Source organism: Lampris incognitus, chromosome 1 (genome assembly GCF_029633865.1).
Source record: "Lampris incognitus isolate fLamInc1 chromosome 1, fLamInc1.hap2, whole genome shotgun sequence".
NCBI lineage: Eukaryota > Metazoa > Chordata > Actinopteri > Lampriformes > Lampridae > Lampris > Lampris incognitus.
This window is the reverse complement of record NC_079211.1, coordinates 107,491,019-107,518,750: the sequence shown is the minus strand read 5'-3', so window position 1 is coordinate 107,518,750 and position 27,732 is coordinate 107,491,019. Positions and strand designations below refer to the sequence as shown.

The following is a 27,732-nucleotide window of genomic DNA, read 5'->3' as shown; positions in this document are numbered from 1 at the left end:
CAATCTAGAAGGGACCACGTTAAAGTAAACAGTATATGTATAAAATGATAACTTGGAATTACAACTAAACTTTGGCACTGCCATCCACTTTAAGCCCTCACAATGAGCCATTATCCTACAGGTGAACAGCAGGAATGTGTGGATGAAGAATGACGGGGGCTGACAAATTTTCCCACTGGAGGCTGGTCGGACCCTCTGAAAATATACTTCATAAGTCAATTAAATGGGATTAAAGAAAATGACCTGCTGAAGACATGGGGGTCATGTGAGCGCAGGAATTTCCGAGCTGATCCAAGTCTTGTAAATATCTCTGGACAGCGTTAAGTTCAACCGAGGACGCACTAGCTGTTCCGTTAAGGCACCACTAGATGGGGAAACGTGCTTCACTGACGAGACACTCGACACCCAAACACTTGAAAGACAAAAAAGTTTTAATACAGCCATACCCCCATAGACTGAAAACATTAAGATTAGAAAAACAGTTAATTAAAAATTAATACCATTAGGACTATATTGATCAACTTGGCTGATGAATGTCACAACACACATTAGAACATTTTCATACGATGGATACAAATAATAAAAAAAACTACAAGTTAACTTGACATCTAAGTTTCATCAGTCCAATCTGATATGTAAGAAAGAGGGGAAAAAGACAAGAAGTCAAGACAACTATTTTACACGACACAAAACAGAGCACACACACACCGAGGATATTCGCGAGGGACTGATGATGGAGACTGAAATTTATAAAACTGACGCAGGTTTTTGTGGGATTTTCAGAGCGTTTCAGAGGTGCGCTGGAGAGCTTCACGCGAGGAAGCCTCGGTGACACTGGGATGCGCTTCATTTTGCTGCAAAAGCTGCAACCTTTGGACCAATGGTATAAGTTCGAGAAGGGGGAACAGGCCCCCTGTCTCACCCCAGCCCTCCGGTCACCCGGATAACTGGGTGCTTCTCAGGGAGGAATGTCTACGAGGATGCCCTTTTCTCCTCGTACGGGGACTCGTAGGCCTCCATTGGTGGGCAAGTGCACACCAGGTGCTGGTCGCCGTAGATGTCGTCGATCCTGGAGATGCTGGGCCAGAACTTGGTCTCGGGTCTTATGAACGGCTACAAGGGAGAAATTGGGGTCCGTCAGTAGTAATAATCAAGTGCGGTTCAAGAAAAAAGTGGTTAAAATTAAAATCTAAGAATCAGCACAAGGTGAAAAGTATGTAGGAATCAAAAGCATGTCCGCAAAGGTGCGTTGTTTGAAGTCATTGACAAACTGATGCTACATGAAGTACTAGCTCAACTACAGGCTAAGCCCCTGACAACTGAAGTCTAAACTGTGGAGGCTAAAAGTACTCTGTAGTGAACCTAGGACCCTGACTTACCTATTATTCAGATGTGATCAGTAAAACCTTGTCATTAATTTCCAACAACGACAGCATCATCATCATCATCAATGACATCATCAACAACAACAACATCATCAGCACCGCGGAGGAAAAGCGTTAGACTAGAGGAGAACAGTTCCTCGGTGGGATGAGGAGGGCAGCTGCATTTTCGTTGCACCATTTCTACGCTAAAATTTGAGGTTGGGGTTTGCGGACCTGAATAGACACCATAACTACATACTGCAGTGAGTGTTAATGCTCCTGGGGTGAATAGGATAAGGATAAAGTGATTACACAATAAAGACCCATGGCATGAGTTTACTGAATCTCTTCAGCGGTGAGCAGCTCTTGCCAAGCCTTCTACACTTCAGATCATATCAGCTGCCCACAGAAGAGGGCGTGTTATCCCTTCATACCAGCGGACGGAAGAGAACATCTCATTCTGCACTGACTTTTTAAAAGATCTGCTTAAAATTGACTTGATGTTGTGATGAAAACGTTAACAGGTGACACGGAAATAAGAGACCATGACACTCACCAGAGGGAAGGCAGCGTACTCCCTAGAGTAGGGTCTGTCCCAGGTGGAAGAGGAAATGCAAGCCAGGGAATGAGGGGCCATCTGCAACACACACACACAGTACCTGTTGCCATTTAAAAAATGAAATGAAAGCATTTCAAATGCATTTTTGGCCCAACACGAACAAATGTAAACGTGTATCTGACCAGTGGTGTGTACCCTACGGCGTAACTTATGGGGGGGGGGGATCAGGGGGGACATGTCCCCCTCAATATTTAGAAGAGGTGAATTTGTCCCCCCCCAAAAAATATATCATGAATGATAATGTTAACTCCCTCGCCAAAAAAGTTAAAATAACAACACAGACAGTCGAACTACTTAAAATGTCATTCGTACTTGTTTTCCAACGATTTCATACACCCCTATGCTTGGACCATACCATTTTAACCTTGCCACTGGGATTGCCGACCTCGTTGCTGTCTTACAGTTGCTCCTGACAACCAGCTAGCCAGCTTGTTTGTCTAGCCCAGTACACCACCCTTTCTTACCTTTGGGGTTTCTGAGTTAGATTTTCTTACGTACTTCCGGATGAATTATAGCCTTATCTAGCTTATAACTTGTGTTTGGGGTTATCAGTTCAGACCCCCTCACGAACTAGCTAGCGCTTGCTAACAGTAGCCCCTAGACGTTTATCTTAGCTTAAATGAACTTGAACTGATAATTTCGGGCACATGAGATAACCTAATAGGTACATCTACAAACCAATTTGTGCCAAGGGTATTGTATTAGTTCAAATGCATCTACTACTTTCATTCACAGAGTCAACATGAGCAAGAAGAATAGCTGAAGGAGAATAAATATTTGAAATACATGACGGTCTACTTCATTATTTTCCTTTTTGTGTCACTATAGGCTAGCCTATCTGAAAGTTGTTTTTCTTTTACATAAGTAAGACATTTCCACAATAAATTGATATAGAAAAAGAGCAAATTGGTGCATACAAATTCACCAGAATGCAGGAAATTAAATGTGTGATGCTCACAATTTCCAGGGGGAGGACCCCCTGACCCCCCGCTAAATATGTCCCCTCCCCAATGTTCAAATGAAACTTACCCCTGTGTGTACCCTTTTTATTATTATTATTTTTAATTTTCAAACCCATTTTTACAACCAAAAACACAAAACACACACAAAAAAAAATATCCAATTTCCTACCCCTCTTATAAACAGAAGACAGGGAAGAGAAAAAAGGACTCAGTGCATAGAGGGAAACAGAGACACTGCACTCACAGGGTTGTGTCCTTTAGCGAGGCCTTGTGGCTAGCCAGAGATGACCATATCCCGATGGTGGCATCAGTGATGTGTGCCCATATACTCTATGGACTACGTACTCTATGGACTATGTACTCAATGTACTCTATGTACTATGTACTCTAGGTAAGGCTGCCACATTTTCAGAAAGGTGTTGTATCCTTTTCTGAGACTATATGTGATCTTTCCAAGAGGAACACAACTGCTCATTTCCAAAGACCACCTATCAATGAGGAGAGGGGACTCAGGTTTACGTGTCACTGTTATGCATTTCTGGAACATGAAGCGGTATCCATAAATTTAATTTGGCAATTGGTTGAGGATCTACTGACACTTGTGAAATTCCCCGGTAAGCAAAGCTCAGGATCTGATAGGAAGGCACCTCCTGCAGCGGTGTGTACCTTGAGTGGGTTGATGCGGGAGTCCATCCGGCCCTCCTCAATATCTGCGATTTCCTGTCGGATGCCCATAAGGGCGTCGCAGAAGCGGTCCATCTCAGACTTGTCCTCCGACTCCGTAGGTTCGATCATCAGGGTTCCCGACACAGGCCATGACATGGTCGGGGCGTGGAAACCTGGGTGATGGGTACAACACGCTGCTCAGAGAATCTCCTCTCATTTGGATTCATTGTAAACAGTTTACGTCTGTGAGCTCAATAAGTTGAGCTTCTTACATGGACACAACACAGTATTATTTTTATTATATTATTATATATTTTATTATTGTCTGTATTATTAGTATATTATATATTATATAAATTTTTCTTATTTTTTATTTATTTCTTTTATTATATTTATACATAATTGTTACATGGACACGACATTATTATTTTTATTATATATTTTATCATTATCTGTATTATACAACATACATTTTTCATTATTTTTAATTTAATTTATTATTTATATTGTTATTCCTGTGTATTTGGCGTGATTTATTTAATAAGTCACACAACTGCTATATATATAATATATTATTATTATTAGGGCCCTGTGATGGACTGGCAGGTCTGTCCAGGGTGTCTCCCCACCTGCCGCCCAATGACTGCTGGGATAGGCTCCAGCATCCTGCAACCCAGACTGGGATAACCGGCTTGGATAATGGATGGATATTTATACATAATAAATTTAATTAATAATAATATATTATTATATTAATATGAAAATATTATATATAATGGTCTGGCGGCCTTTGCAGGGTGTCTCCCCGCCTGCCGCCCAATGACTGCTGGGATAGGCTCCAACATCCCCGCAACCCTGAGCAGGATAAGTGGTTTGGATAATGGATGGATATATATAAAATATATTATTAGTTATTATATTATGAAAATTGTTAGTGGTTCCATTTCCTGCTAGCTTAAGACAGAGCAAGGCACCCACATGGCCAGGTTCAAGGTTTCTCATTCTCTGTGTAAGTCGGTGGGTGCAGCATAGCACCAACACTAACAGGGTTGGGGGTTTCCTTTCCTTTCCTTGCTAAAAGGTCCAATCATGCACAATGCACAGGTAAGACGTGGGTTAAGTTCTGCTCAGCATCATCCCTACCAAAGAGGTATGAACTCGTAACACCGTGAGACGCTCTGGAGAAAAACATCCACCACAGAAACAACATGTCTGAAGGTGTGTATTACTACTTCACCCACCATAATCCTGAAGTCTTTTGGCCACGTCAACCGCCTCGATGTTGGCCGTCTTCTTGAATGGCCTCACATCCAGAATAAACTCATGAGCCACAAAACCTAGGCAGAGACAGCGCTTTTACTGTCACAGTACTGAGCCAACTGATTATAACAATGCAGGTCCCCAGACTGCTTCGTCCAGTATTTGGCTTGGTTAGGAAATACTTTACAGGCTGCCATTTTTTACATTTTCTTTCAAGTGGAAAGGGGTATTCTCTACTAACATATGCTGGTGGAAATGTGCCTTGGAGGACTTTACCTTTCCTGCCCTTGAAGAGGATCTTGTAGTGGTTCTCCAGCCTCTTGGCCATGTAGTTGGCATTTAGGATGGCCATCTCCGTAGCGTGGATCAGCCCCTTGGAGCCCATCATCTGCACAACGCCACACACAAACGGGCTTCAGTGTCAGCCGTTGAGATATGATGGGTTCAACAGGGTGGTTTTTTTAACGGTTAAGCTGCTTTGACGAGGTAAACCCGGTCTTTGTCCTACCTTGATGTAGGCCCAGGAGATGGGTAGAATGGCGCTGGAGCCCCAGGGAGCAGCACTGATGGTACCCAGCGAGCTGCTGGTGTTGACCGACTGCATATGGACCACTGGGTGACTGGGCAGGAACGGGGCCAGATGTGCCTTCCTGATAACAGATGATGATGATGATGATAATGATGACGACATGGACTTTAAGAAAAGGATGCTTTGGCAATAGGAACTGACATCACCTCCATGACAGGACTACAATCAGCCTCCACGACAGGACTACAGTCAGCCTTCATGACAGGACTACATCAGCCTCTATGACAGGACTACAATCAGCCTCCATGACAGGACTACATCAGCCTCACACTATTTCAACTCAATTCGGAGTCCTGCTTTACTCTTTATCTCCTTCCGGTCATTTGGTTGTGTAGTTGGCTCTATCAAGGCATTTTAATGGGAATTTTGAAGCTGCTCGTTTCCAGCGTCACAAAATAAAATCCTAAATACCACCGATAACATTTTATGCTTTCCAAGTAGAAAAGTCCACTTGCTGACAGAGAGGTTACACAGCAAAGAGCCACGATAAAGGAATTTTGAAGGTCCCCCCCTTTTCTCCCCAGTTGTATCCGGCCAATCGCCCCACTCTTCCGAGCTGTCCTGGTCACTGCCCCACCCCCTCTGCCGATCCAGGGAGGGCTGCAGACTACCACATGCCTCCTCCCATACATGTGGAGTTGCCAGCCACTACTTTTCACCTGACAGTGAGGAGTTTCTCCAGGGGAACGCAGCACGTGGGAGGATCACGCCATTCCCCCCAGTTCCCCCTCCCCCCAAACAGGTGCCGCCCCAACCGACCAGAGGAGGCGCTAGTGCAGCGCCCAGGACACATACCCACATCCGGCTTCCCACCCGCAGACACGGCCAATTGTGTCTGTAGGGACGCCCGACCAAGCCGGAGGTAACACAGGGGATTCGAACCGGCGATCCCCATGTTGGGAGTTTTGAAGTTTGTCAAATGACAAATTATTTCTCATCAATCCTGCTGTTTTTCTCTGGACTATTCATGTTTGTGTAACCTCCCAAAACCGGCAAATGAAAACTAACCTGATTCACATTTTAATTGTTTTTTTTTTCCAACCTCTCAAAAGTGTACTTAAATAAACTTGTACATTTGGATGGACACTGGTTAGCATGTGGACTTACACTCCAATGGGCCCCATGCCGGGTCCCCCTCCACCGTGGGGGATACAGAAGGTCTTGTGGAGGTTTAGGTGAGAGACGTCAGAGCCGTAGTCCCCTGGCCGACACAAGCCCACCTGAGACAAAGAGCAGCCAGGACACTCGGTTAGCCACCTACCACAGCCTGACCGTCAGCACCGCAAAGTCACTACGGCCGACTGGATCCGTTTCAAAACTGGCTCCAAATAAGTGACCAAAAAGATGAGTGTTTGTGATGTACAGCTGAGTGAGAGATGAGGGTCTGTGTGTGCTGTAGCGCCAGTCTTTGAAAATGGGTGGTGACCCTAAATATATGCTCCAGCCAACACCATCCAGTTAAATGTCAGTGATGAAGAAGAGCCCAGCCTTTCCTCCATGGCCTCGTAGAGGCTAACAGAACACACACTTGTGTTAGGAGGCTACGAGAGCCGACAAACCCACAGTCATATTTCACCTAGTCCGGCCTGCCCGCCAGACTTCTTACATAAGGTCTGATCCACCTGGTTCTTTAACCAGTTTAAGAGCCGCCTCCTTCGTCCGGAAACGGTCTTGTGACGGACATTAAAAACAACAAACCACAGACTATTGCTCTGGCGTGACATTTTGGAGCCATCAATTCTGAAACGGTGCAACGCAGAAAAAAAAAAAAGACCCACAAGGACCTAATATCTACAATACAGTGGCTCGGCGGGCTCAAAGTGAGGCGGTGGCGTGAACGTCACACTAAACGACCTTAAACCCAGCGATCAACTCTTGGCCACGGACGCTCATTTTTTTTACCGTCGTAAGAAGTTCTTCGTTTTGGTTTCGCTGCAAGGAGTTTGTTTCCCAGCGGACTGATATGACCCAACGCACCCATGTCAATCCAGAACCATAACGGACACTGCGGATAGCCAATGAGAGTGGAGCTCGCGGGACTTTGAGACGCTGAACAGCTAAATGAACTGAGAACATCGTTGGTCTTTTCTCCTCCTTCCTGTAGCTTGTGTGTGTGTGTGTGTGTGTACACTACTAACGGGTGAGTTAACATTTTGTCCTAGTCCTACTATGAAGTCCAGCAGCTCCTAACAACATAGAGAAGTGTAGATTTCAATTTGCTTGTTTGTTTTACAGGCCGACCGTGTCTGTGGCCCTCTCTTGGTACCACGGTAAGATAAGACAGTAGTAATATAGGAAGGCATCTTTTTATCCAAAGCCCTCTGGAATGATGGCCGATTGGGAGAAAACATCCAGGGCACTGAAACATATTGAAGATAAGGTGTCAATCCCAGCTACTGCTGCATCCTTCTCCACACCCCAGGTAACCATCAAGAATCATAGGGGCCCACTGGGGACTGGGGTTCGCGCCCCGGTCTCGTCAGATCCGACTATGGCCGGACTCGATGAAGCAGCAATCATTGGCAACGCTGTCTTCGGGAGGGGGGCGGAGTCGGCTTGTGTTCGTCACGTGAATGCGTCTCTGTGTGTGTCGGAAAAAACAGTGGTTCGGCCTGGAGTCACCTTGTCACGAAAGTGGGGAGGCGGTCTCCTTCGAGACTGCCGGCCGGAGAGATGCAGTTGGCGAACGCACGCAGTACGAGGGTGGGTGTTTGAATTAAAATAGGGATCGATTGGCCACTAAATTGGGAGAAAAAAGGGGAAAAAAATCAGAAATAAATTTTACAAAAAAAAAAAAAGAATCCTAGGGGAAACATGCACATCTTCTGCACCGGTAAGAGAAGAGCTGGATCAATGCAGATTTCTTCCGGCCATCTTGGGCAACGCATTTAAAATGATGTCCTACAGTTAGACTGAGTTTTCCGCGGAAGCAAATAACTCAAAACTCTGCAGGCAAATTAAATAAAATGCCATGCCTGATGGAAGCGAGCTACTCGGGAGCCATGTGATGGGCAGTTATCAGTGCAGGAGGAAGGGCTTGTGAAATGGGGGGGGGGGGAGAATCTTAAGGCAGCGAGAGGGGCAGGGGTGTGTATTCTCTCCGCTATTGGCGGAGCCGATGCTCAGTTAAATACCATCAGCTGAACATTACAGACACCAAAGGTCAAAGTCACTTGGCTTACTAGGCGTAATAACAAGTCCATGAGTCATTGTCCTATCAGGCCACCTTTGACACGATCCCATACATACATAACCATACCCCGCAGCCGTTACTCATCTTAAAAGTACTGAAACGGTTTTGCCGTCGTGTCCCTCACCTGGGCGTTCATGTTGGCTCCATCCAGGTAAACCTGGCCGCCATTCTGGTGGATGAGGTCGCACACATCTCTTATGTTCTCCTCAAACACACCAAAGGTGGAGGGGTAGGTGATCATGATGGCCGCCAGGCTTCCCTTGTGTTTATCCACCTACAGATGAAGACAGGAGTAAGGGCTTGTGTGTGAGAGTTAACCACACGCTATGGGTGGAGGATAACTGAATGTGATATCAGCTATGTTATATTGCATAGTGCAACTGTAAAGCCAATATGTACCCCCATATTGCTTTTTTTTTTTTAAAGCCGAGTTTGAGTTCAGGTTCAGTAAGTTGCATCAGATTGCACGTGAGATTCAGAACTGTGACCGGCATGCTGCTGCATACTGGTCTTAAACCAGCAGACTTGTTGATAAAACTTGGACACTGTTAGGTTTTTTTAAAACCAAATATTGTGAACTGAGACACCGTTTCTGTCCTAACAATTTTCCACCTTCACGAACGGTGACCTGCCAGACAACCGAGTCAGATGTTGGGTCAAGTTTGTGTAGCCCGAAATCACAAATTGTTCTCAAAAGGGCTTTCCAATCAGTGCAATGTACGACGCCCCCATAGACCCTCCACTCGGATGAGGAAATGCCATCTTGAGGTCACAAGAAGTGGTGAAAAGGCGGCTATTGAAGGGATTCTTAAAAAGAACAGCATAGTGGTTAGAGAGCAATATGTATGGGCCAAACAAACCATAACCTCAAAGCTGCAATGTGTGACTTTTCTCACCGTTTTATCCGTTTGAAACGTGATGGCTATGTAGTGATTCTGCTCGACAGATAATCAATACTGGCGTAGAACAACATTGTGATATCGTTGGATGTAGGAGGCAGCGAGAAATCGATTTGTTGCATTCTGGTTTACTCGGACCAGAAATACATTTTAGCAAGGGTGCAGACTATTTACTAGTGAGCAACAATGGCCACATTGTCTCTCACCAGTAAATAGTCTGCACCCTTGTTAAAATGGCATCCTCGGACCAAAGCTAACACAGGCAGCCTAATGTATTACACACCTCATCACAATATACTGTAACGCTGTTCTACAGCAATACTGGTTGCCTGTCTGACAGAACCAGCACCACACCGGCTTCACGTTCTAATATTTTGTTTTCCTGATGGAGCAGTCTCCAACACGTGTTTGCCGCTTGCACAAGTTGGTGCGACCCAACCAAAACATCTCAATAGTGTCATACTGGAGAGACAGGAGAGTGTCTCCAGTGTCTCCAGTAAGGATGCCAGTTGGTATTACACAACCGGACTCCATGATCCAGATGGCTAAACTGATGATTTTATTAAAAGAGTAAAGTTGCGTATTTCAAATGACCCCACTCTTCCTCGCTGTCCCAGTCTCTGTTCCACCCCCTCTGCCGATCCGGGAAGGGCTGCAGACTACCACATGCTTCCTCCGATACCTGTGGTATCGCCAGCCACTTCTTTTCACCTGACAGTGAGGAGTTTCACCAGGGGGATGTAGCACGTGGGAGGATCGCGCTATTCCCCCCAGTTCCCCCTACCCCCGCAAACAGGCGTCCCGACTGACCAGAGTAGGCGCTAGTACAGTGACCACGGCACATACCCACATCCCACCTGCAGACATGGCCAATTGTGTCTGTAAGGATGCCCAACCAAGCCGGAAGTAACGCAGGGATTCGAACTGGCGATCCCTGTGTTGACAGCAACGGAATAGACCGCCACGCCACCCGGATGCCCTAATGAAACATTTCGGGAAGGTAATTCAATAAAGAAGCTGCCCACCCCCATACACATACAATAAGTTGTCTTGAAACTATACGGCTGGTTCTGAATGAGAATAAGGGTTTTTTTTGTGGGTGTGTGTTTTGTGGGGGGGGGGGGGGTCCTTGTGGTGAACGGACTCAGTTTACTGTTCTATACAGACTTACAACCACTGGCTGCCCTTTCATCAGCAGACTACTTCACATTCAACACCCTGACCTGATGTGCATGTACGGCCTGGACTCTCATATGAGGTCCTCTGACCCTTGCCGGGTTCTTCTCACCAGGGCTTTCAGGTGCGCCAGGTCGATGTTGCCGTCCTTGTCTACCTCCACCACCTGCACCTTCATGCCAGCCATCTGAGCGCTGGCTGGGTTGGTGCCGTGGGCTGACTTGGGGATGAGACAGACCTGAGGGAGGAGAGGAAACGTCAGCGTTGTAGGACAGACAGAACCCGTTCCTCGACCGTGTACAGGCAACAAGACAAATCCTGTAAGAAGTCACTGTTGTGATGCAATGTTCACCGACGTATTGAAAAACTGAATTACTGACACAGCGATATTTCCAAAACCAGAAAACTGATAACGTCTTGCTTATTGTATAATACAAATTTTCTAACACTGCGTATATTCACTATAAATATTTTCCTTGTGGCATCCACTTGTGTTCTTGTGTTTCATGGATTAGATAAGAACTTAAACACATTAATTTGAATACAATTATAGACAAAAGTTAAATGCCTAATTGAATAATAAGAAACAAACATGAATGCTTTCCGGTCATTTCTATCCTGACAGATGGCCTTCTATTCTGGGCAAACAGACTACATGCAGGTCACTAATCTCACTTTATCCCTTATTAGGGTGTCACTTTGGGCATTTTGCAACTTGTTCACACAAGGACACTGGACCTTAACATCCATAAAGCCCTGCTTGGCCAGCCAGTGGGGGCTGGGGCTGTTACGCCAACGACCTGCACTTCCAAAAGTCTTAAAACCGCCAAATATGGAGTCTTGAATTCAGGTAACCTCCGAGACCCAGGAGCTTTCAGACCTCACTGTTTGCACAACGGGGCGGGTGGGTTGGATCTCGTACAGGAAATCAGGCCACCCTCTAAAATGTACTGATGTGGTCGCTGCTAAAACACAAAGGCCGAGTTACAAAACTGGTTAAAAAAAAGAATAAAGTACCTGAGCCAGCAGGTTTTATCTCAGGCGACTTTGGGCGCTATCTCGCTATGTCCTTAAGATACAACTAATCAGCACATCACGACAGAAGAAGAAAAAAAGACCCGGCTACTCTTGCAGTGCTATCAATGTGTCATGTGGAAGCAATCTGTTCTGTCAGGGAATTATAAAGCGGCGGTGAGAGCCGGGCTGATACAGCCTGACATATTCACACTGCTGATTAACCTCCGCTTACAGGTATAGTCAGCATTATTAGGCAAAACAGATTAGCCGCTGATAAATCCATCCCCAACATTAACTGTGTAGTCATCCGCATAGAACGATTGGGTATTTCTAAAAATAATCAGATAAAAATAAACAAAATACTCAGCCAACATTACTTTGATTCAATTTACATGAATACTGAGGTGCAGGATTAAGTTTAATTTCATTTTTGTTTGGTTTTTTGAGAAAAAGACTACAGGATGAGAATGATTTAATGTATTTTTATGTATAAAACTAAAGCTTATGAACAGGGCTGGGGCTTACAGTCCTGCTGCATTACAGGTTGCCACAGCGCTGGGCTCTGACCTTTGAACTCCTTATCATCAGTTGCACAGACGAGAGGGAATCTAGGAATATAGCCTTATTTTACCATCTCGCTAACTGTAGGTTTAAAAATCAAACAATTCTGTTTCAGATAGATTGCTAAAAATATTAAAAGGAATACCGAGTAGGCACACTGAGCTCCACTGCCTGCATTTCAGGTTTTGCCAACGTTCGGGACGTTTCTGGGTGACGACCGTTTGGCGGTGGGTCTGTCAATCAATACATATACCACCAATAGTGTCGCTTGTGAGGGTGGGACTGTTGCAAACTGCAGCATACAGTGAGTGCATCAGATCATTATGGCTGAAATGTGACACACTGGTGGACAGAGCACCTTAAAATTAAAAAAAAATCCAAAAAAATGTTATCATAAAAAATAATTAATATTTTTATTGTTCATTTTAATTATTATGTTTTATTTTATATTTATTTTATCACAAAAAATAAATAAAATGTATTGCTATTATTAAAAAGAATTATTTTTATTTTCATTATCATCATTTATTTTTTTATATCATTCTTTATTATTATTACTTATTTTTATTATATATATATATATATATATATATATAAAAACAATTAAATAAATAAAATACAAATTAGATAAAAAAATACAGCAAGGTGAAACACCAAGTAGACAGGGTTTGCCCTAAAGCCACAGTGAATCTGGGGTTGGCTTTCCACCATTGGCAAGCATTGAAGGAGAAGATGGGGATGGAATGGGACGTGGGGTCGTTGAATTTAACGTCTTGTTAGGCTTGGCGGGAGAAGCCGACTTTTCCAAGTTGTGTTTATTAGTCAGAAGCAGCGGAACGCTACTCAGCATGCCTTTAAATGACTTCAAAAGGTCTTTTCCCCCCTACAACCTGCACAAAATGGCGTCGTGCGTCTGAGTGAAACGCCGAGGCTTCTCAGCGTGGATACACTTACAGTTCTCTGAACCTCTCCCTTTGAGTTGAGGAAGGCCTTTATGGCTGCCAGGCCCGCGTATTCCCCTTGAGCTCCGCTGTAATGCAAGACAAGACAAAAACACTGTTCATTAGACCTGAATGTCCTACTTCCTAATCTGCAAACACCGAGACCGCATTAGAGTCACAAGATAAAGTACGGAGAATGTGATATGCAGCCTCCACCTGGATTATAAATACCTATTTGGTTGGAATATTCTAGAAAAGGCCAAATGTTTCATCATCTGATGTCAGAGTGCATAAATACTGTACATCTGGGAGTACAAATTGGGAGTTACGGGGTGAGCCACAGATTTATTTTTTGCAGACATTATGCCAAATAGGTTACGAGCAAGAGGTCATGGACAGAAGCCCTGTGGTGAGTCTGGGGCATGAGTTCCACCTTTTCACATTTACCCAATGGTTGGGCTTTGTGTGTGTGTGTGTGTGTGTGTGTGTGGGGGGGGGGGTCTTACCTGTTGGGCTGGAAGGAAATCTTGTCATAGCCTGTCACCTCACATAGGTCTTTCTCCAGCTGCTTGAAAAGCTGATGGTAGCCTTTGGCCTGGTCTAGAGGCACGAATGGGTGGATGTTGGCAAACTCCTTCCAGGTGATGGGCTGAGAAGAGAAAGACATAAAAACAGGCTCGAGTTATAAACATTAGACAGAATTTTAAAAAAAAGCGTTTCTGAAAGCATGCTGTTACCATATTAGACCATGTTAACCGCTTTCCTATTTAGTCTAATTGTCACGTCAACGTGACTTTTCACCGATACATTAGGACGGTTTCACTTGACAGATCAGCTTAAAAAAATAAATCTGAATTCTGCAACATTACCAGCAGATCTTCAGCAGCAGATTGAAAAGTGGTGAAGACTGCACTATGACTGGACCTTTATACAGTCTGGACACTATCAAACCAGTTCGCATACAAAGAGGACCGCGTAACACCCGTGTAACAGGCCAAGCATTCTCATACAACAGCTGGATCTCGTGAATTCTGAGAATCGGATCTTTGTGTGTTCAACTCACCATGAGCTCTGAGGAGCTGTTGAGTTTCATGGTGCAGGAGCCCTGAGGAAGAAGAGCAAAACCTTTAACCACATCCACAACCATAAAGTATCAGGACTGTGAGTCTTATTTAAAACTTCTGGAAAGACTGACCAGTGGGATCATGCTGTGCACCAAGGAGATGTCCTTGTTCTCCAGACGCTTCATGTAGCGCACAATGTTGGTCTCAGAATGGTAGCTGGAAGGGAGGGGGGAACCAACAAAGAAGAGACGCTGCACTCAGCTTTTCTCAAACTACCAGGCCATTTTTATCACCGTTTGGAAAACTTTTTTTTATATATGTTTCCCCATTTTTCTCCCCATTTGTATCCGGCCGATTACCCCGCTCTTCCAAACCGTCCCAGTCGCTGCTCCACCCCCTCTGCCGATCCAGGGAGGGCTGCAGACTACCACATGTCTCCTTCGATACCATGTGGAGTTGCCAGGCGCTTCTTTTCACCTGACAGTGAGGCGTTTCACCAGGGGGACGTAGTGCGTGGGAGGATCACGCTATTCCCCCCAGTTCCCCCTCTCCCCTGAACAGGCGCCAGTGCAGCGGCCAGGACACATACCCACATCTGGCTCCCCACCTGCAGACACGGCCAATTGTATCTGTAGGGACACCCGCCCAAGCCAGCGGTAACACGGGGATTCGAACCAGTGATCCCCAGGTTGGTAGGCAACGGAATAGACTGCTACGCCACCCGGACGACCCTAGAAGTCGTATTTTTTACTTGATAAATTGTACCATTTAATTTTCTGTGAGTCGACTTATCGTCTCAGCACTGTATACTGGAATGCTCAGGTATTCATGTCACAGCAGTGGCTAGGCAAGCGGACTACGGGTTTACAAAGGACTAGCATGCTCTGTTGGCAATCTGACTGTTGCAGCCAGGGTCAATACCACGTAATCGATATGGCGAGTCGGCCTGTAGTATTCCCAGTCTGGGATGACGCAATACTGATAAACCAATCACAACTAGAGCTCGAGTCGTCACGGCCACGGTACAACCGACCCCCCGTCACACCGGCGACCTGCAAGGGCATCAAGGTCTACCAACCTGTTGAACACCTGGTGACTGAGGTACTTGCTCGTCCTCTTGAAGGGACTTCCCATGATCCCTTTCACCCTCTCGCCCATCTTCTCTGCGATCAGCTCCTGGAAATGTACCACAGTATGGAGTTAGATAACAGGGCCATGGACTTTTAAGCTATCAAAAAGCCTTGCTCGGTCTCCTTCGTAAAATGAGAAACAAGCAGAGGCAAAGAACACACAAAATACAAAACTACTGTACCAATTTGTGAAGGCAAAGTTAAAAAATGGCTAAATACAACGTGGTCTAAAAAGAAAAAGTGAGCATAGTAAGCAAAGATAAGAACCAAAATAAAACTGACACAGTGAAAAATCTTAGGATGCCAACAAGATTGAATACAGATAAAAATGCCACAAGAAATTGAATTTATGGTGGGGGGGGGTAATGAGTGGGAGCATATTCACGTGTCTCTAATGAAATAATTCATTCAGACAGCAGGCGGACGCACGAGACCGCCGACGTACCGCTGAAGACTCGCAGCCGAAGACCCAGAGGAGGTCGTCCAGGTCCCTCTCGGTCACCGTCTCGTCCAGAGACACGCCCAGCTGCAGACACAATGCACGGGGCGAAACAGGTCAGACAGAAAAACTGACTTTGAATGACCACAACTTGCCTCTGCCACAGGAGCAAACAAAGAGTCAGCACCGCCAGCAAACATGTGGAAGAGTTGCCGGCTTTACAAGCGAGGTTATGAGCTCCACGTTGCAGTCTTCTGGCCTGCGACTGCTGACAGATACTCCCCAGAGCGTCTCAAAACCTTGAAAAACTGGTATTTGTAATTTTTAACAAAATGTTAAACACCTATCTTCCCGTGCACCCTTATCAGCTTGCCACAAGGATATCCATTCATTCAGGCGGGGACCAGCTGCACAAAGTCCTCGCTGAGCCAGACCAGGGAAACGTAATAAATCCAAAACCATCCCAAGTGAAAAGCACAATCTTGTTTCACGGGACTCATTTACAACAGGCCTTTCCCTGCGCTGCAAGTCTGCCTATTCGACTGCATGTAAAAAAAAAAAACTTTAAAAAAAAAAAGAAAGTAAAACTTAACCAAAATCAAAACAAAGTCTCATTATATTGTTAAATTATACCCCAGTGGAGCAAGTATAGTATGTCTGATGACTTTACCCCCACAAACTTAAAAAAGTCAGGAGAAAATTACAACTCTGGCCTGTATTAAGTATGGACAGATTTAAAGTATTTCAGCCAAAAGGTGTTTGCGGGGTCTCAGCTGGGCTAAGGTGTCCCACAGCTCTGAGACTATGTTACTGTTCATCAAGGACATAAACACGCTTACAGTCTAATGCCCCTTTGTCCACTACATGGTACCGGCTCGACTCGACTGAATTTGCCCTTTTTTCGTTTTCCATTACTGGAAAGTACCGACATTTTGGTAACTGTTACCACTTCTCTGGCACCACCTTTGTCGAGGTTCCAAAAAAGCTGGGGCAGGTACCAAAACCAATGCAGACCTCCAATTGGTCAGAGAAATGCGTCACATGGGATATCACCTGGCATTTCTAAATACCGAAGCGATCGAGTTATCTTAAAAGTGCATTTTGAAATTGAAAACCAGTCGTCGCTATGACGACCAGCTACACAGAGGGGGTACTGTGACGGTAATGGAAAACGACACAGAAGTGAGTCGAGTCGAGCCGGTACCATGTAGTGGAAAAGGGGCATAAATGGAGGTGGTACCCACCACTCCCTCGGTGTAGACCCGCAGGTTGATCTGCCTCTGAACGGCCCTCTCCAGGATGTCCTTGGCGGCCACGCTGCAGTGAACCTTCAGCGTGTCAAAGAACATCTCACTGTGCAGCCTGTGGCCGGCCCTCTTCAAACCTGGAACACAATGCGAGTGTGTGTGTGTGGGCAATTCAGATGCTAGGGCTTTTTTTTTTTCTTCCCCCTTTTTCTCCCCAACTGTACCCGGCCAATTACCCCACTCTTCCGAGCTGTCCCGGTTGTTCCTCCACCCTCTGCCGATCCGGGGAGGGCTGCAGACTACCACATGCCTCCTCCGATACATGTGGAGTCGCCAGCCGCTTCTTTTCACCTGACAGTGAGGAGGTGCACCAGGGGGAAGTAGCGCGTGGGAGGATCATGCTATTCCCCCCAGTTCCCCCTCCCCTCCGAACAGGCACCCCGACCAACCAGAGGAGGCGCTAGTGCGGCCACCAGGACACATACCCACATCCAATTTCCCACCTGCAGACACTGCCAGTTGTGTCTGTAGGGACACCTGACCAAGCCGGAAGTAACACGAGGATTCGAACCGGCGATCCCCATGTTGGTAGGCAATGGAATAGACTGCTACACTACCGCCCCAAGTCCCTTATTTCAAAACAGTTAGTGTCTACCATCATCTTTCTACCGACCCTACCACATAGAGTTTGGCGGTACACAGGGGGTGGGAGGCTGGGTAAGGGAAGTAAACATAGTATTTTTCTTCTCTGTTGATTATGAATTTATATTTTGTCACCTATTATTTATAAATCTTCATTTATGGAGGACTGAAATTCAACAGTCATAAAGGTAACAACAAGAATGTGATCTGGGGAGTGGCCACTTTGCATGGCAGCAGTAGTTTAAGCTAGCTAGCGTCAACGTTAATTTTAGCTTCTTTTTTTTTTTAACTTGACATTCGGGCTGAAACAGACCTTCAGCGAGGATCAGAGCTGCGTTGTGAGTCCTCTCCGCGATGTGTTTCAGGCCCTGCGGACCGTGGTACAGCGCATACATGGCGGCCATGTTGGCTAGCAGAGCCTGGAAAGGAAGCAGTTGGAGAGAGGGTTATGATGCAAACAGAGCCCCGAGTACCAAAAGTAAATCTACAGAATAAAACAAGACATCGAAAGGGAAAAAGAAGCCACTTTTAAGCAGAAGAACAAGGAGGAAAAATAGAAATGAAACAAACATCGGGCGATTTCTGCAAAGAAATAACCCCTTCTCCAGGGAAATGCTGAAAAGCCGCCTCTCACAGTTTGCACTTTTTGCTGAGCTCCCCCCGCCCCCCCCCCTTTTTTTAAATCATTATCTAGTACAAAAAATGAAAACTGAACTTGATACCTGGGCCGTGCAAATGTTGCTTGTGGCTTTATCCCTGCGGATGTGCTGCTCTCTGGTCTGCAGAGCCAGCCGGTACACTTCCTTACCAGCGGCATCCCTGAGGAACCAACAAACAAAATGGCTTCACTCTATGGGCAAGTTACCGAGCAGTAATTTGGTGGTTACTTATACACTGGACTTCACAGGAAAGAGCTGTACTCAATTTGACGAGTTACTGTGTAACTAACTATTGAACTGGAAGATAGAAACCCCACAAAAACAGAACACAGTCAATAAGAATAAACACACAACCAAGGTTCTTCCAAGATCCAAAAGGAGACATGAAAACCACCTTAGATGTACCTTGTTGGAAAAATAAATAAATCCCTGATATGTTTGAGGTTTGCGGAAACACTATCAAGGTTCAGGAAACTACTTGAATATGCCTGTGGTTGCAAGACAAGAACCCTTATAGAAAATGTTCTTTAAAAATTTTCCTTGATAAATGTACAACAAGCTCTCTACACAAGAACCGACATCTTTCCAAGGGTTTCTGGCCCGTGGCATATGTGTTTCTCACCTGGTGACTCCCACCATTCTGCCAGGCATCATTCGGACCAGGTTCTCTCTCACCGAGAAGAAGGCGGCGTGGGGTCCACCATAGCAGAGGGGTACGCCAAACCTCTGGGAGCTGCCCAGGGCGATGTCCACCCCAAATTCACCGGGGGGCCGCAGCACACACAGAGCCAGCAAATCAGTGGCACAGCAAGCCAGGGCCTAGATGGGTAGAGAGAGGAGTGTTACACAAGAGATCATCATTGGGCTCTTCTTGTGGCTCTGGAGCACACACCCCACATGCCGTATTGCAGTTACATGTCCACAATGCAATTTTTTTTTCCTTTTAATATTCCATTGGCGATTCATCTACATAATTATGTATGTTCTGTGGTCAGAGCACAGGGCAGGATATTTCTACAGGCTGCCTGGCTGGGGAAGCAGTGTATAATGTAGAGACACTTCAGATACTGGCACTGGTTATGTTGATGACCAAATATCCTCACATCCATCACTGAACCCACCACCAACCGCCCACGAAAAATAACACACAACGATTTATTAAATCCCTTCTGCTGATCCAAGTGATCTTTAACCTGAACGTCTCCTCCTGTTCACAGGCAGTGCTCCATTATATGTCAGCTAATAATGGGAAAGGTTGCCTGGTGATTAGGGGTTGACCACCAGGCCCGCTCTTATACCAGAGGACCTAGACTCAAGTCCACCCACACACCAAACATCCAAGTGTCTTTGAGCGAAAATCCCCACCATCTCCAAAAGTGTAGAGGACCTCGCTGTGTTGGGGTGGAGGGCTAAAAGATGGATTTCTCCTTCGTGGGATGGATAAAGTATCATAAAATTAACAGCAATTGCCACGCAAAATGTGAAAAAGGCCGAGTTGTCGTACCCCTCCCTTGTGCGCCCGGTCCACCAGAGCAGTGAAGTCCTCCACCCTGCCGTCGGTGTCAGGGTACTGGAAGAGAACGCCGCTGACATTCTTGCCGCTGAAGTCCATCTCATGAGGCAGTTTCAGCTCAGTCTTCACCCCAATGTAGCTGCAACGCCACAATCACAAAGAGAGAGACTGAGCGGATGAGGGCACAGCATTTAGGGGGGGAAAAGAAAATGGGAGACTCACAGACTGATCTCTTAAGTACGATGATCATGGGCATATTGAGTAATTGAATTTTGTCTTGACTTCGGGCCCACTGGCTAGTCTGGCCAAATTTTAGATAGCCAACATGCTTTGACAGAGCACTGTGGCGCTTGCCAAATCCTAATCTGAGAGATACACACACACACACACACTGATAAATAAGATCATTTTTAGATAAGTCATGAGTGTTCTGTCCATACTTGGCTCTGGTCTGCACCACGGCAATGGACTGCGGATGGCAGCGCGGGTCAATGTAGAAGGTCCTTCTCTTGTTCTGTCTGTGAAGAGAAGATACAAGGAAATAAACACATCAGTCTGACTACTGCAGCTGTAATGCAAGTCAGAATTGGAGTTTGATTTCCACTGCAGCCCAACCGCCCAGCCAAATACAGGCCCATTTAAAAACAGAAATAGATAAAATATGAAAATTAGGGAAAAAAAGAACCCCCTTCCCAAGCTGTTTTTCCCTTTCGTCACACCGCCCTGTTGTATCATAAAGAGATCACAGGACTATTTCCGCCCATCTACATTGTGGCCCTGACTACTGGACCAGTTATCAGACGCGTGGACTCGAGTCACGTGACTTGGACTCGAGTCATAAATTTGATGACTTTAGACTCGACTAAATTGAAACAGACTTGAAACTCAACTTTGACTTTAATGCCAATGGCTTTTTTCATGACTTCACTTGGACTCAAGACTTTTGAACTGAAAGACTTGAGACCTTCTCCAAGCCCAAAGATAAAACGCTTTTAAAAAGTGCTCAGCCAATCAACTTCCATTTCCATAATTACAGACCCACTGAGTCAATTCGTAATAAATACAAATAAAAAAAACATTTGTGATTTCTGTAAATTTAGCATATCATTTATTGCCCTGTTGTATGACTTGTTAAGGACTTGAAACTAAAAGGTTAGGACTTGGGACTTGTGTGCCAAGACTTGAGACTTACTTGTGACATGGAAAACAATGACTTGGTCCCACCTCTGTCAGTTATGGCCTACCTTTATGTGATGAACTGAAGCTTTTTCTACCGTTCTTCCCTTCTCTGCCAAATTCTCAAATCTTAATTGTTAATGTACTGACCATGTATGGGCTCACAAGACTTCATGGGGTTTTGAAAAAAAAAAAAAACCAAAACAAACAAAATTCTAATTTTAAATTAATTAATTACGTTTCCAGTTCTTTCCCATTGCCTTGCTCAAGGGCACAGACAGGAGTAAAAACCCTAACATGCATGTTTCTTTTGATGGTGGGGGGAACCGGAGCACCCGGAGAAAACCCAGCGCAAACATGGGGGGAAAATGCAAACTCCACACAAGAGGATGACCACCCCCACCCCACAAAGGTTGGACAACCCAAGGGTTCGAACCCAGGAGCTTCTTGCTGTGAGGCAACAGCGCTAACCACAGGGCCACCGTGCCGCCTCATTTGTCTAAAATGGGGAGAATCCTAAATATCAGCCCCAGATAATTACCTCCGGTTCCTGTGATTAGGCACCAGGTAACCCAATTTTTTTCTTCAGTTTTTTTTAACCAAGGATTGTTCTGTGCTGCTCTTGACCAACATGCCTACCTGTGGCAGAGCTGCATGGCCTCAGCAGCAGCGGTGCCCTCATCCAGCAGGGAGGCGTTGGCCACAGCCATGCCGGTAATATCACAGATCATGGTCTGGTAGTTGAGCAGGGACTCCAGGCGGCCTTGAGAGACCTCAGGTTGGTAGGGCGTGTACTGAGTCACCCTTTAGGGATGAAATGGACACAATGAAACAACAGCATGAGGCCCGAGATGAGGGCAGGAGCAGAAACGTAGCTGGTTTTCAGGGTACTGGGGCATGGAAGCGGAGGATTTTGTGCGCAGCTCTTTCCAAAGACTTTCCACAAAAGCTTCCCTCGGCATCCCCGTGTATTTTTTGGAGGCTGGTTAGTTCAGAGCCGCTCAGGGAGGGACATGATTTGGCAGAACAGCATGACTGGAGTAAGGCGTTACAAGCTCTCACATGCATAAAGTCATTAATTCATTTTCAATCCAAACTTAGGACTCGAGTCTCGAGTCACAAGATTTCTAATTAGAGGCAGGTTACTCTGCAGCTGGTTTTTACACCCAAGCAAACCCCCTTCATAGTTACTCTACTTACTCTACAAAGACTCGCCTAGTCATCAAAATGACGAGGCGTCCAAAGCTCTGGAATGGAACGCCAGTACACTTACAAACAGCTAATAGAAGGCCAACATGGAGCACCAGCCATTCAACAACATGCAGTTAAGGTTGAAAGTAAAGGAGGTGGGGTGGGGGGCTGGGGGTTAGCTAAGGAAACCTACCAGCCAGAGTTCTCCAGGAGATTTCGCTGAATGGGTGGCGGGACAGAGCAGTTGTAGTAGCCCATGCCAATGTAGGACCTCCACAGCTTGTTCTTTGATGCAATCTTTTGGAGAGACTCCAGAATCTCATTCTCACCTGAAAAGAAACACGAGGTTGTGAGGCTGAGAATCCATCCTTAGGAAAAAAAGTTACGATCCCTAGTTATGTCCTATAGGGGGAATGAGACAATACATCGTGAAATTAGAAATTATTTCAATTAGATTAGCCTAGCAAGATTACATACAAAATGAGTAGAACTTGGTAGGGTGACACTGTAATAGCAGTGCTTTTTTTATATTGAAAAGGCAGAATTGGCAGTAATCAGCAAGGTAAATGAAAGGTAAATAAAAACCTAAATTTTTTTTTAGATTTTTTTTCTCTCCCCGATTGTATCCGGCCAATTACCCCACTCTTCTGAGCCATCCGAGTCGCTGCTCCACCTCCTATACTGATCCGGGGAGGGCTGCAGACTACCACGTCTCCTCCGATACATGTGGAGTCGCCAGCTGCTTCTTCTCACCTGACAGTGAAGAGTTTCACGAGAGGGATGTAGCGCGTGAGAGGATCACGCTATTCCCCCCAGCCCCCCCCCCCCCGAACAGGTGCCCTGACCGACCAGAGGAGGTGCTCGTGCAGCGACCAGGACACATACTCACATCTAACTTCCCACCCCCAGACACGGCCAGTTGTGTCTGTAGGGACGTCCGACCAAGCCGGAGGTAACGCAAGGATTCGAACCGGCGATCCCCATGTTGGTAAGCAATGGAATAGACCGCTACACATCCAGATGCCCCCCTTAATTTTTTAACTTCCTCAGGAAATTACAATTTAAGGTTTACATTCATGGCCATCATAGCTCATGATGGGGGCAATGTTACAAGAATTATATTCTCCTCTCCCATTTGTGCAAGGTGCCACATGACTTTAATATGATTGGACGAGCAACCATCAATGGTGCTAATCTAAAAAAAAAAAAAATTAAAAAAAAACACCCTTTCCTGCTGCGCAAACTAACGATAAAAAGTGATCAATATGCCGGGTGGCGTCGCATAGCGGCCTATTCCGTTGCCTACCAACACGGGGATCGCCGGTTCGAATCCCCATGTTGTTACCTCCGGCTTGGTCGGGTGTCCCTACAGACACAATTGGCTGTGTCTGTGGGTGGGAAGTTGGATGGGTCCTTGTCACTGCACTAACGCCTCCTCTGGTCAGTGAGGGTGCCTGTTCCTCCCACGCGCTATGTCCCCCCTGGTGAAACTCCTCAGTCAGGTGAAAAGAAGCGGCTGGCGACTCCACATGTATCAGAGTAGGCATGTGGTAGTCTGCAGCCCTCCCCAGATCGGCACAGAAGGTGGAGCAGTGACCAGAGACAGCTCAGAAGAGTGGTGTAATAGGCCAAGTACGATTGGGCAGAAAAAAGGGGGCAAAAAAATAAATAAAATAAAAATAAATAAAGTGATCGATATGCACTAAATACTGTTAAAACTGGGAATTAAGTAAAAAAAAAATGCAAAAATTCCAGGAGGAGCCTGGAATGCTTTTTCAGTATGTGAAATACTGTAAGCGCATCATTAATTTATGCATTTCTCTACTCACAAAATGATGATTCACTTCTTTTTTTATTGTTTTATTCCTGATGGCTAGTTACTCAGCCTTATTCTCCACTGCTGTAAGGAAGCGCTGCCAATACACTCAGACGAGCCAATGAGATTCCTCTGGCCTTCCCTGGCTGCCTAGCAACTCGAAGGAATGGACAATACCGACTAACTGAACCAAGAGCTCAGCCTACTCCCGTTTTCAACACAGAAAGATACCCCTGGTCCAAAGTGGTGGGAGGGTGACCCCATTGGCCCACAGATGGGGGGAAATGGCCATATTAGTAAACCAGTAAGCAGGCAGCACAGCACACAGTCAACTCTCCTTTTCTTTAGAACAGCGATCAGGAAATTAAAACCAAAACTACGGAATTTGGAGGGTCGTGTGACGACAGGGTCGGCGTGAACCCTTTCAGTTAGTGTGTTTCACTGGGGAGGTCTGTTTTCCCATGAGTCTAGAACTCTTCAGAGGGGAGAAAAAAAAGCCTGATTCAAAACCAACCAGCACATCCATTGTTGAAGAGAGAATCCCTTGCTGGCTTTGCAAGCGAAGCTCTCCAACGCTGAACAAGCAAAAACAAAACTAGCATGGCCTCCAGTTTTTTTCCTTGTTGTGTCATCAGGCTGACAGAGACTAAGGTGGACCAGACTAAACATGCAAGGTGGGTTTTTTTTTTTAACCTATAGTAGTCCCTGCTCCAGCTGACAACTGATCCATTGCAATGTATCCGAATTTCACTTTTGACCACTGTGGAACTAAATCTTGATTGTCTTGGGTAGATTATTAATTTCCTCTTTCAGAGGATCCCTCCAGCGGTGTCTTTAATGACTGCAATAGTTTATCTATTCCTTATCCAGGTAGGTACAAAATAACAGCACAATAATAATAATACTACCCACAGTGGCCAAAATTGCAATGAGCCTTGGTCAAAGGACCAGATCGGGTTATATGTGGAAAGACCTTACTGCAAGTTGGACTTATTCAGCATTTGGTGCTTATGAATCAGAATACTTTATTCATCTCCGAGGTGAAATTATGAACGCACATCGTTAACCCCTCTGTTGTCTTTCGGGTCAAAAAGGCCCATAACAGTGCTTAATGGCAGAGAAAAGACTAAATGATTTTTTTTAACCTGAAATTTGCTGACTTTTGCTAGAGTGACACCCGACATTAGAAAAAGTGAAACGTTGTTTTTGCTCATATTTCCATGAAAGCTGTACACCACTATGGTACAAAGATTGAGCCTATAAAAACGAGTGGTGTCCCCTGATGTTCCTTATCCAATGCGAGGACGGGACGTTGTGCTGCTGCAAAGCCGCTTGAGGCAAATGTGAGATTCGTGATATTGGGCTATACAAATAAAACTGACTTGACTTGAATAAACGCGGTCTTTCTGCACCGTGAAGAGGGGAAAACCCAGACAGCCACAAAGTTTGTGATGAATGACAGGTTGTTTTCTTCGTGCAAAATAGATTTGGGGTTTAAAACCAAATTAAGCCGCTTTAATTCAGAGGTTTAAATGAAGGCGGGTCGTTTAGACAAGGGTTGTATGGACAACACACGGGTTAAATCTTCACTTGCGTTTGAAGAGGGGCCGCCGATTTGGCAAGCCAGTGTGTTTATTATAAGTCCACTTTAGTGCCTGACTTAAATGGGTTTTATGGCGCGCTGTCCGCGTCTTATTACTGATGGGAGCGCTGATAAGTTGCGCGGTAATAACGCAGCGGTATCAGCCGGCGAATATTTAAACCCGAACACGTTATCGCAGAACGTTTCAAAACGTCTCGGATTTAGAAAATAAACCACTTTAAGAAGAGACGGCGTGATGATGGAGGAAAATGATTTTTAAAAAAAAGAAAAGGGGCAGACTCCCCTTATTAGGGAGTCTCATTGGACTGTGATGTAATGTGAACGCCGTAACCAGATTGAACTGGACTTGGGACAGGAGCTCAGGGCTGAACTTTACACTCCAGTTGCCATCCTATTAGCATCGGCTTCCCAACAGGAGATTGGTGCTGGTCGTTGAGTTTCGCGAAAACAACTCCAAATATGTTCAAAGGAAGACTTAAGAGAGGAGGAGAGGGGCTTCGCGGCACACAAAGGGAGCGCAACCTACATTTCAACCCCTCGCCTGGTTCACGACGGGAAAGCCTCACAGAAATAACCCCGCAAAACAAAACTGCACACCGTAAAAACCAAAATGAGCTTTAAATGTGTTGTGCATTTTAAGCACTGTCAACACAACGCACCCTTTAAACCCGTCAGTGATCACATTCAGCCTCTCAACTACCGTTTGTGAACATGGGAGATGGTCTGAAAATAAGAACAAAATTAGAATAAATAACTAAAGCGCAGTCAAATGAAAGAAAACTTACAGACTGGATCGTCCATTTTCATACTTCTTTGAATGCGGATGGAGGATGGAACTGTGTCTTCGATCAACTGGGCTATCGACTAGAAACAGTATAATTTATCGGTAAAAGCATGCAAAATATAAGAGATGCTACAGATAGGTTTGCAGTCACATCATTGAGCAATGATGGTGGTGGCTTGCAAATGTTTACAATTTCAAAAACAAACAAAGATTTCTGACAAAAAGAGACCATTTTTTTGCGCAGCGTTGGCAAATCTTACCTCGACTCCGAGAGCATCCAACATTTCTCTCTTCTCCCTCTCACCTGGACCAATGTGTCTCTCGGCAAAATCGTCATGTCTAGGCATTATTCTCTCTATTTGTCTGGAAGAGAAGGCTGCAGACGTCCGCAGACTCCGGACTGTTGAGGATACCTCGCCGCGGTTCCGGATCCTACAATGAAGTTTCTCAACTACGCGGCTTTTGCCACACAGATGTCTGCAAGGTGCATGGGGGTTCGCCGCCTTGGCGAGGATGATTCCCCAAGACTTGGCACAGCTCTGCATCGTTCAGTCACTATAACCCCAGTCTAAAGAGAAAAAAGATAAGGTGAAATCCCGATCTCTTTCCCCCCCCCCTGCTCGTCGGGATCTCTCCTCTAAGCCTGATGCGAGTCCTTGCCGGAGACTCTCTGCCAACTACTTCAAACTGCTTTACTTTATACGCCTACCCAGTCTCACAAGGGCGGACCAATCAGGGCGAGGATGTGTCTGACGCAGTGACGAGCCCCGCTAAACAGCTGCTTAACTCTGTCACGTGCCGACAGTTTACCGCAAAACGAACGAGCTCCGCCGAGCCCCCGACCCAAAACCCCAAGTAGTTTCAAACATGTTGTTCCAGTCATCTTTGTCCGGTCGTTTTCCGCAAGGCAGGACTTCAGCAAAGCGCATGTTGTCGGGCTCCTTGTTATTTCTAACCGGTGAAACAGGTGGGGTGTAGGGTGGGGATGGGGAGTCAGGGTGCTTGACGACCAACCCCCTACAAAACCAAAGGTCAAGAAAGTCTATAAAACCAAGCAGCAGTTATCATAGGAACAAAATATGATCATAGTCACCAGATGTCTTTAAGATAGACATATCCACCACTGGTTTACACGTTGTATTGTATATGGAGTATTTGTTGCCATAGTAGGTCAACCCCCCCACCAGATGCTAATCCTAGTTCTTACCCACGTTCAAAATT

General features: G+C 45.6%; 1 protein-coding gene across 1 annotated transcript; it reads right to left on the bottom strand.

Moving 5' to 3' along the window:
* Positions 1–423: 423 nt before the first annotated feature.
* gldc (glycine dehydrogenase (decarboxylating)) lies at positions 424–27,056 on the bottom strand. The gene is made up of 25 exons (XM_056289951.1): positions 26,772–27,056; positions 26,513–26,591; positions 22,502–22,637; positions 21,757–21,921; positions 20,382–20,459; positions 19,933–20,080; positions 19,051–19,247; positions 18,492–18,588; positions 18,083–18,188; positions 17,125–17,264; positions 15,887–15,967; positions 15,390–15,487; positions 14,443–14,527; positions 14,311–14,352; positions 13,754–13,896; positions 13,261–13,336; positions 10,841–10,966; positions 8,778–8,927; positions 6,568–6,680; positions 5,380–5,521; positions 5,148–5,259; positions 4,853–4,948; positions 3,612–3,784; positions 1,921–2,001; positions 424–1,113 (listed from the first exon to the last, which is right to left on the bottom strand). Exons 1-25 carry the CDS (start codon positions 27,054–27,056, stop codon positions 973–975), a joined length of 3,090 nt encoding a protein of 1,029 aa, XP_056145926.1. The 3' UTR covers positions 424–972.
* Positions 27,057–27,732: the final 676 nt, after the last annotated feature.

Excerpts from the sequence above, each read along its gene's own strand:
- gldc (XM_056289951.1), bottom strand. The coding sequence starts at position 27,056 with ATGCAGAGCTGTGCCAAGTCTTGGGGAATCATCCTCGCCAAGGCGGCG. Across the intron at positions 20,081-20,381 it reads GTGGTGCAGACCAGAGCCAA|CTACATTGGGGTGAAGACTG; the intron begins GTATGGACAGAA and ends GTGGCGTTGCAG. Across the intron at positions 13,337-13,753 it reads ATTTCCTTCCAGCCCAACAG|CGGAGCTCAAGGGGAATACG; the intron begins GTAAGACCCCCC and ends CTTGCATTACAG.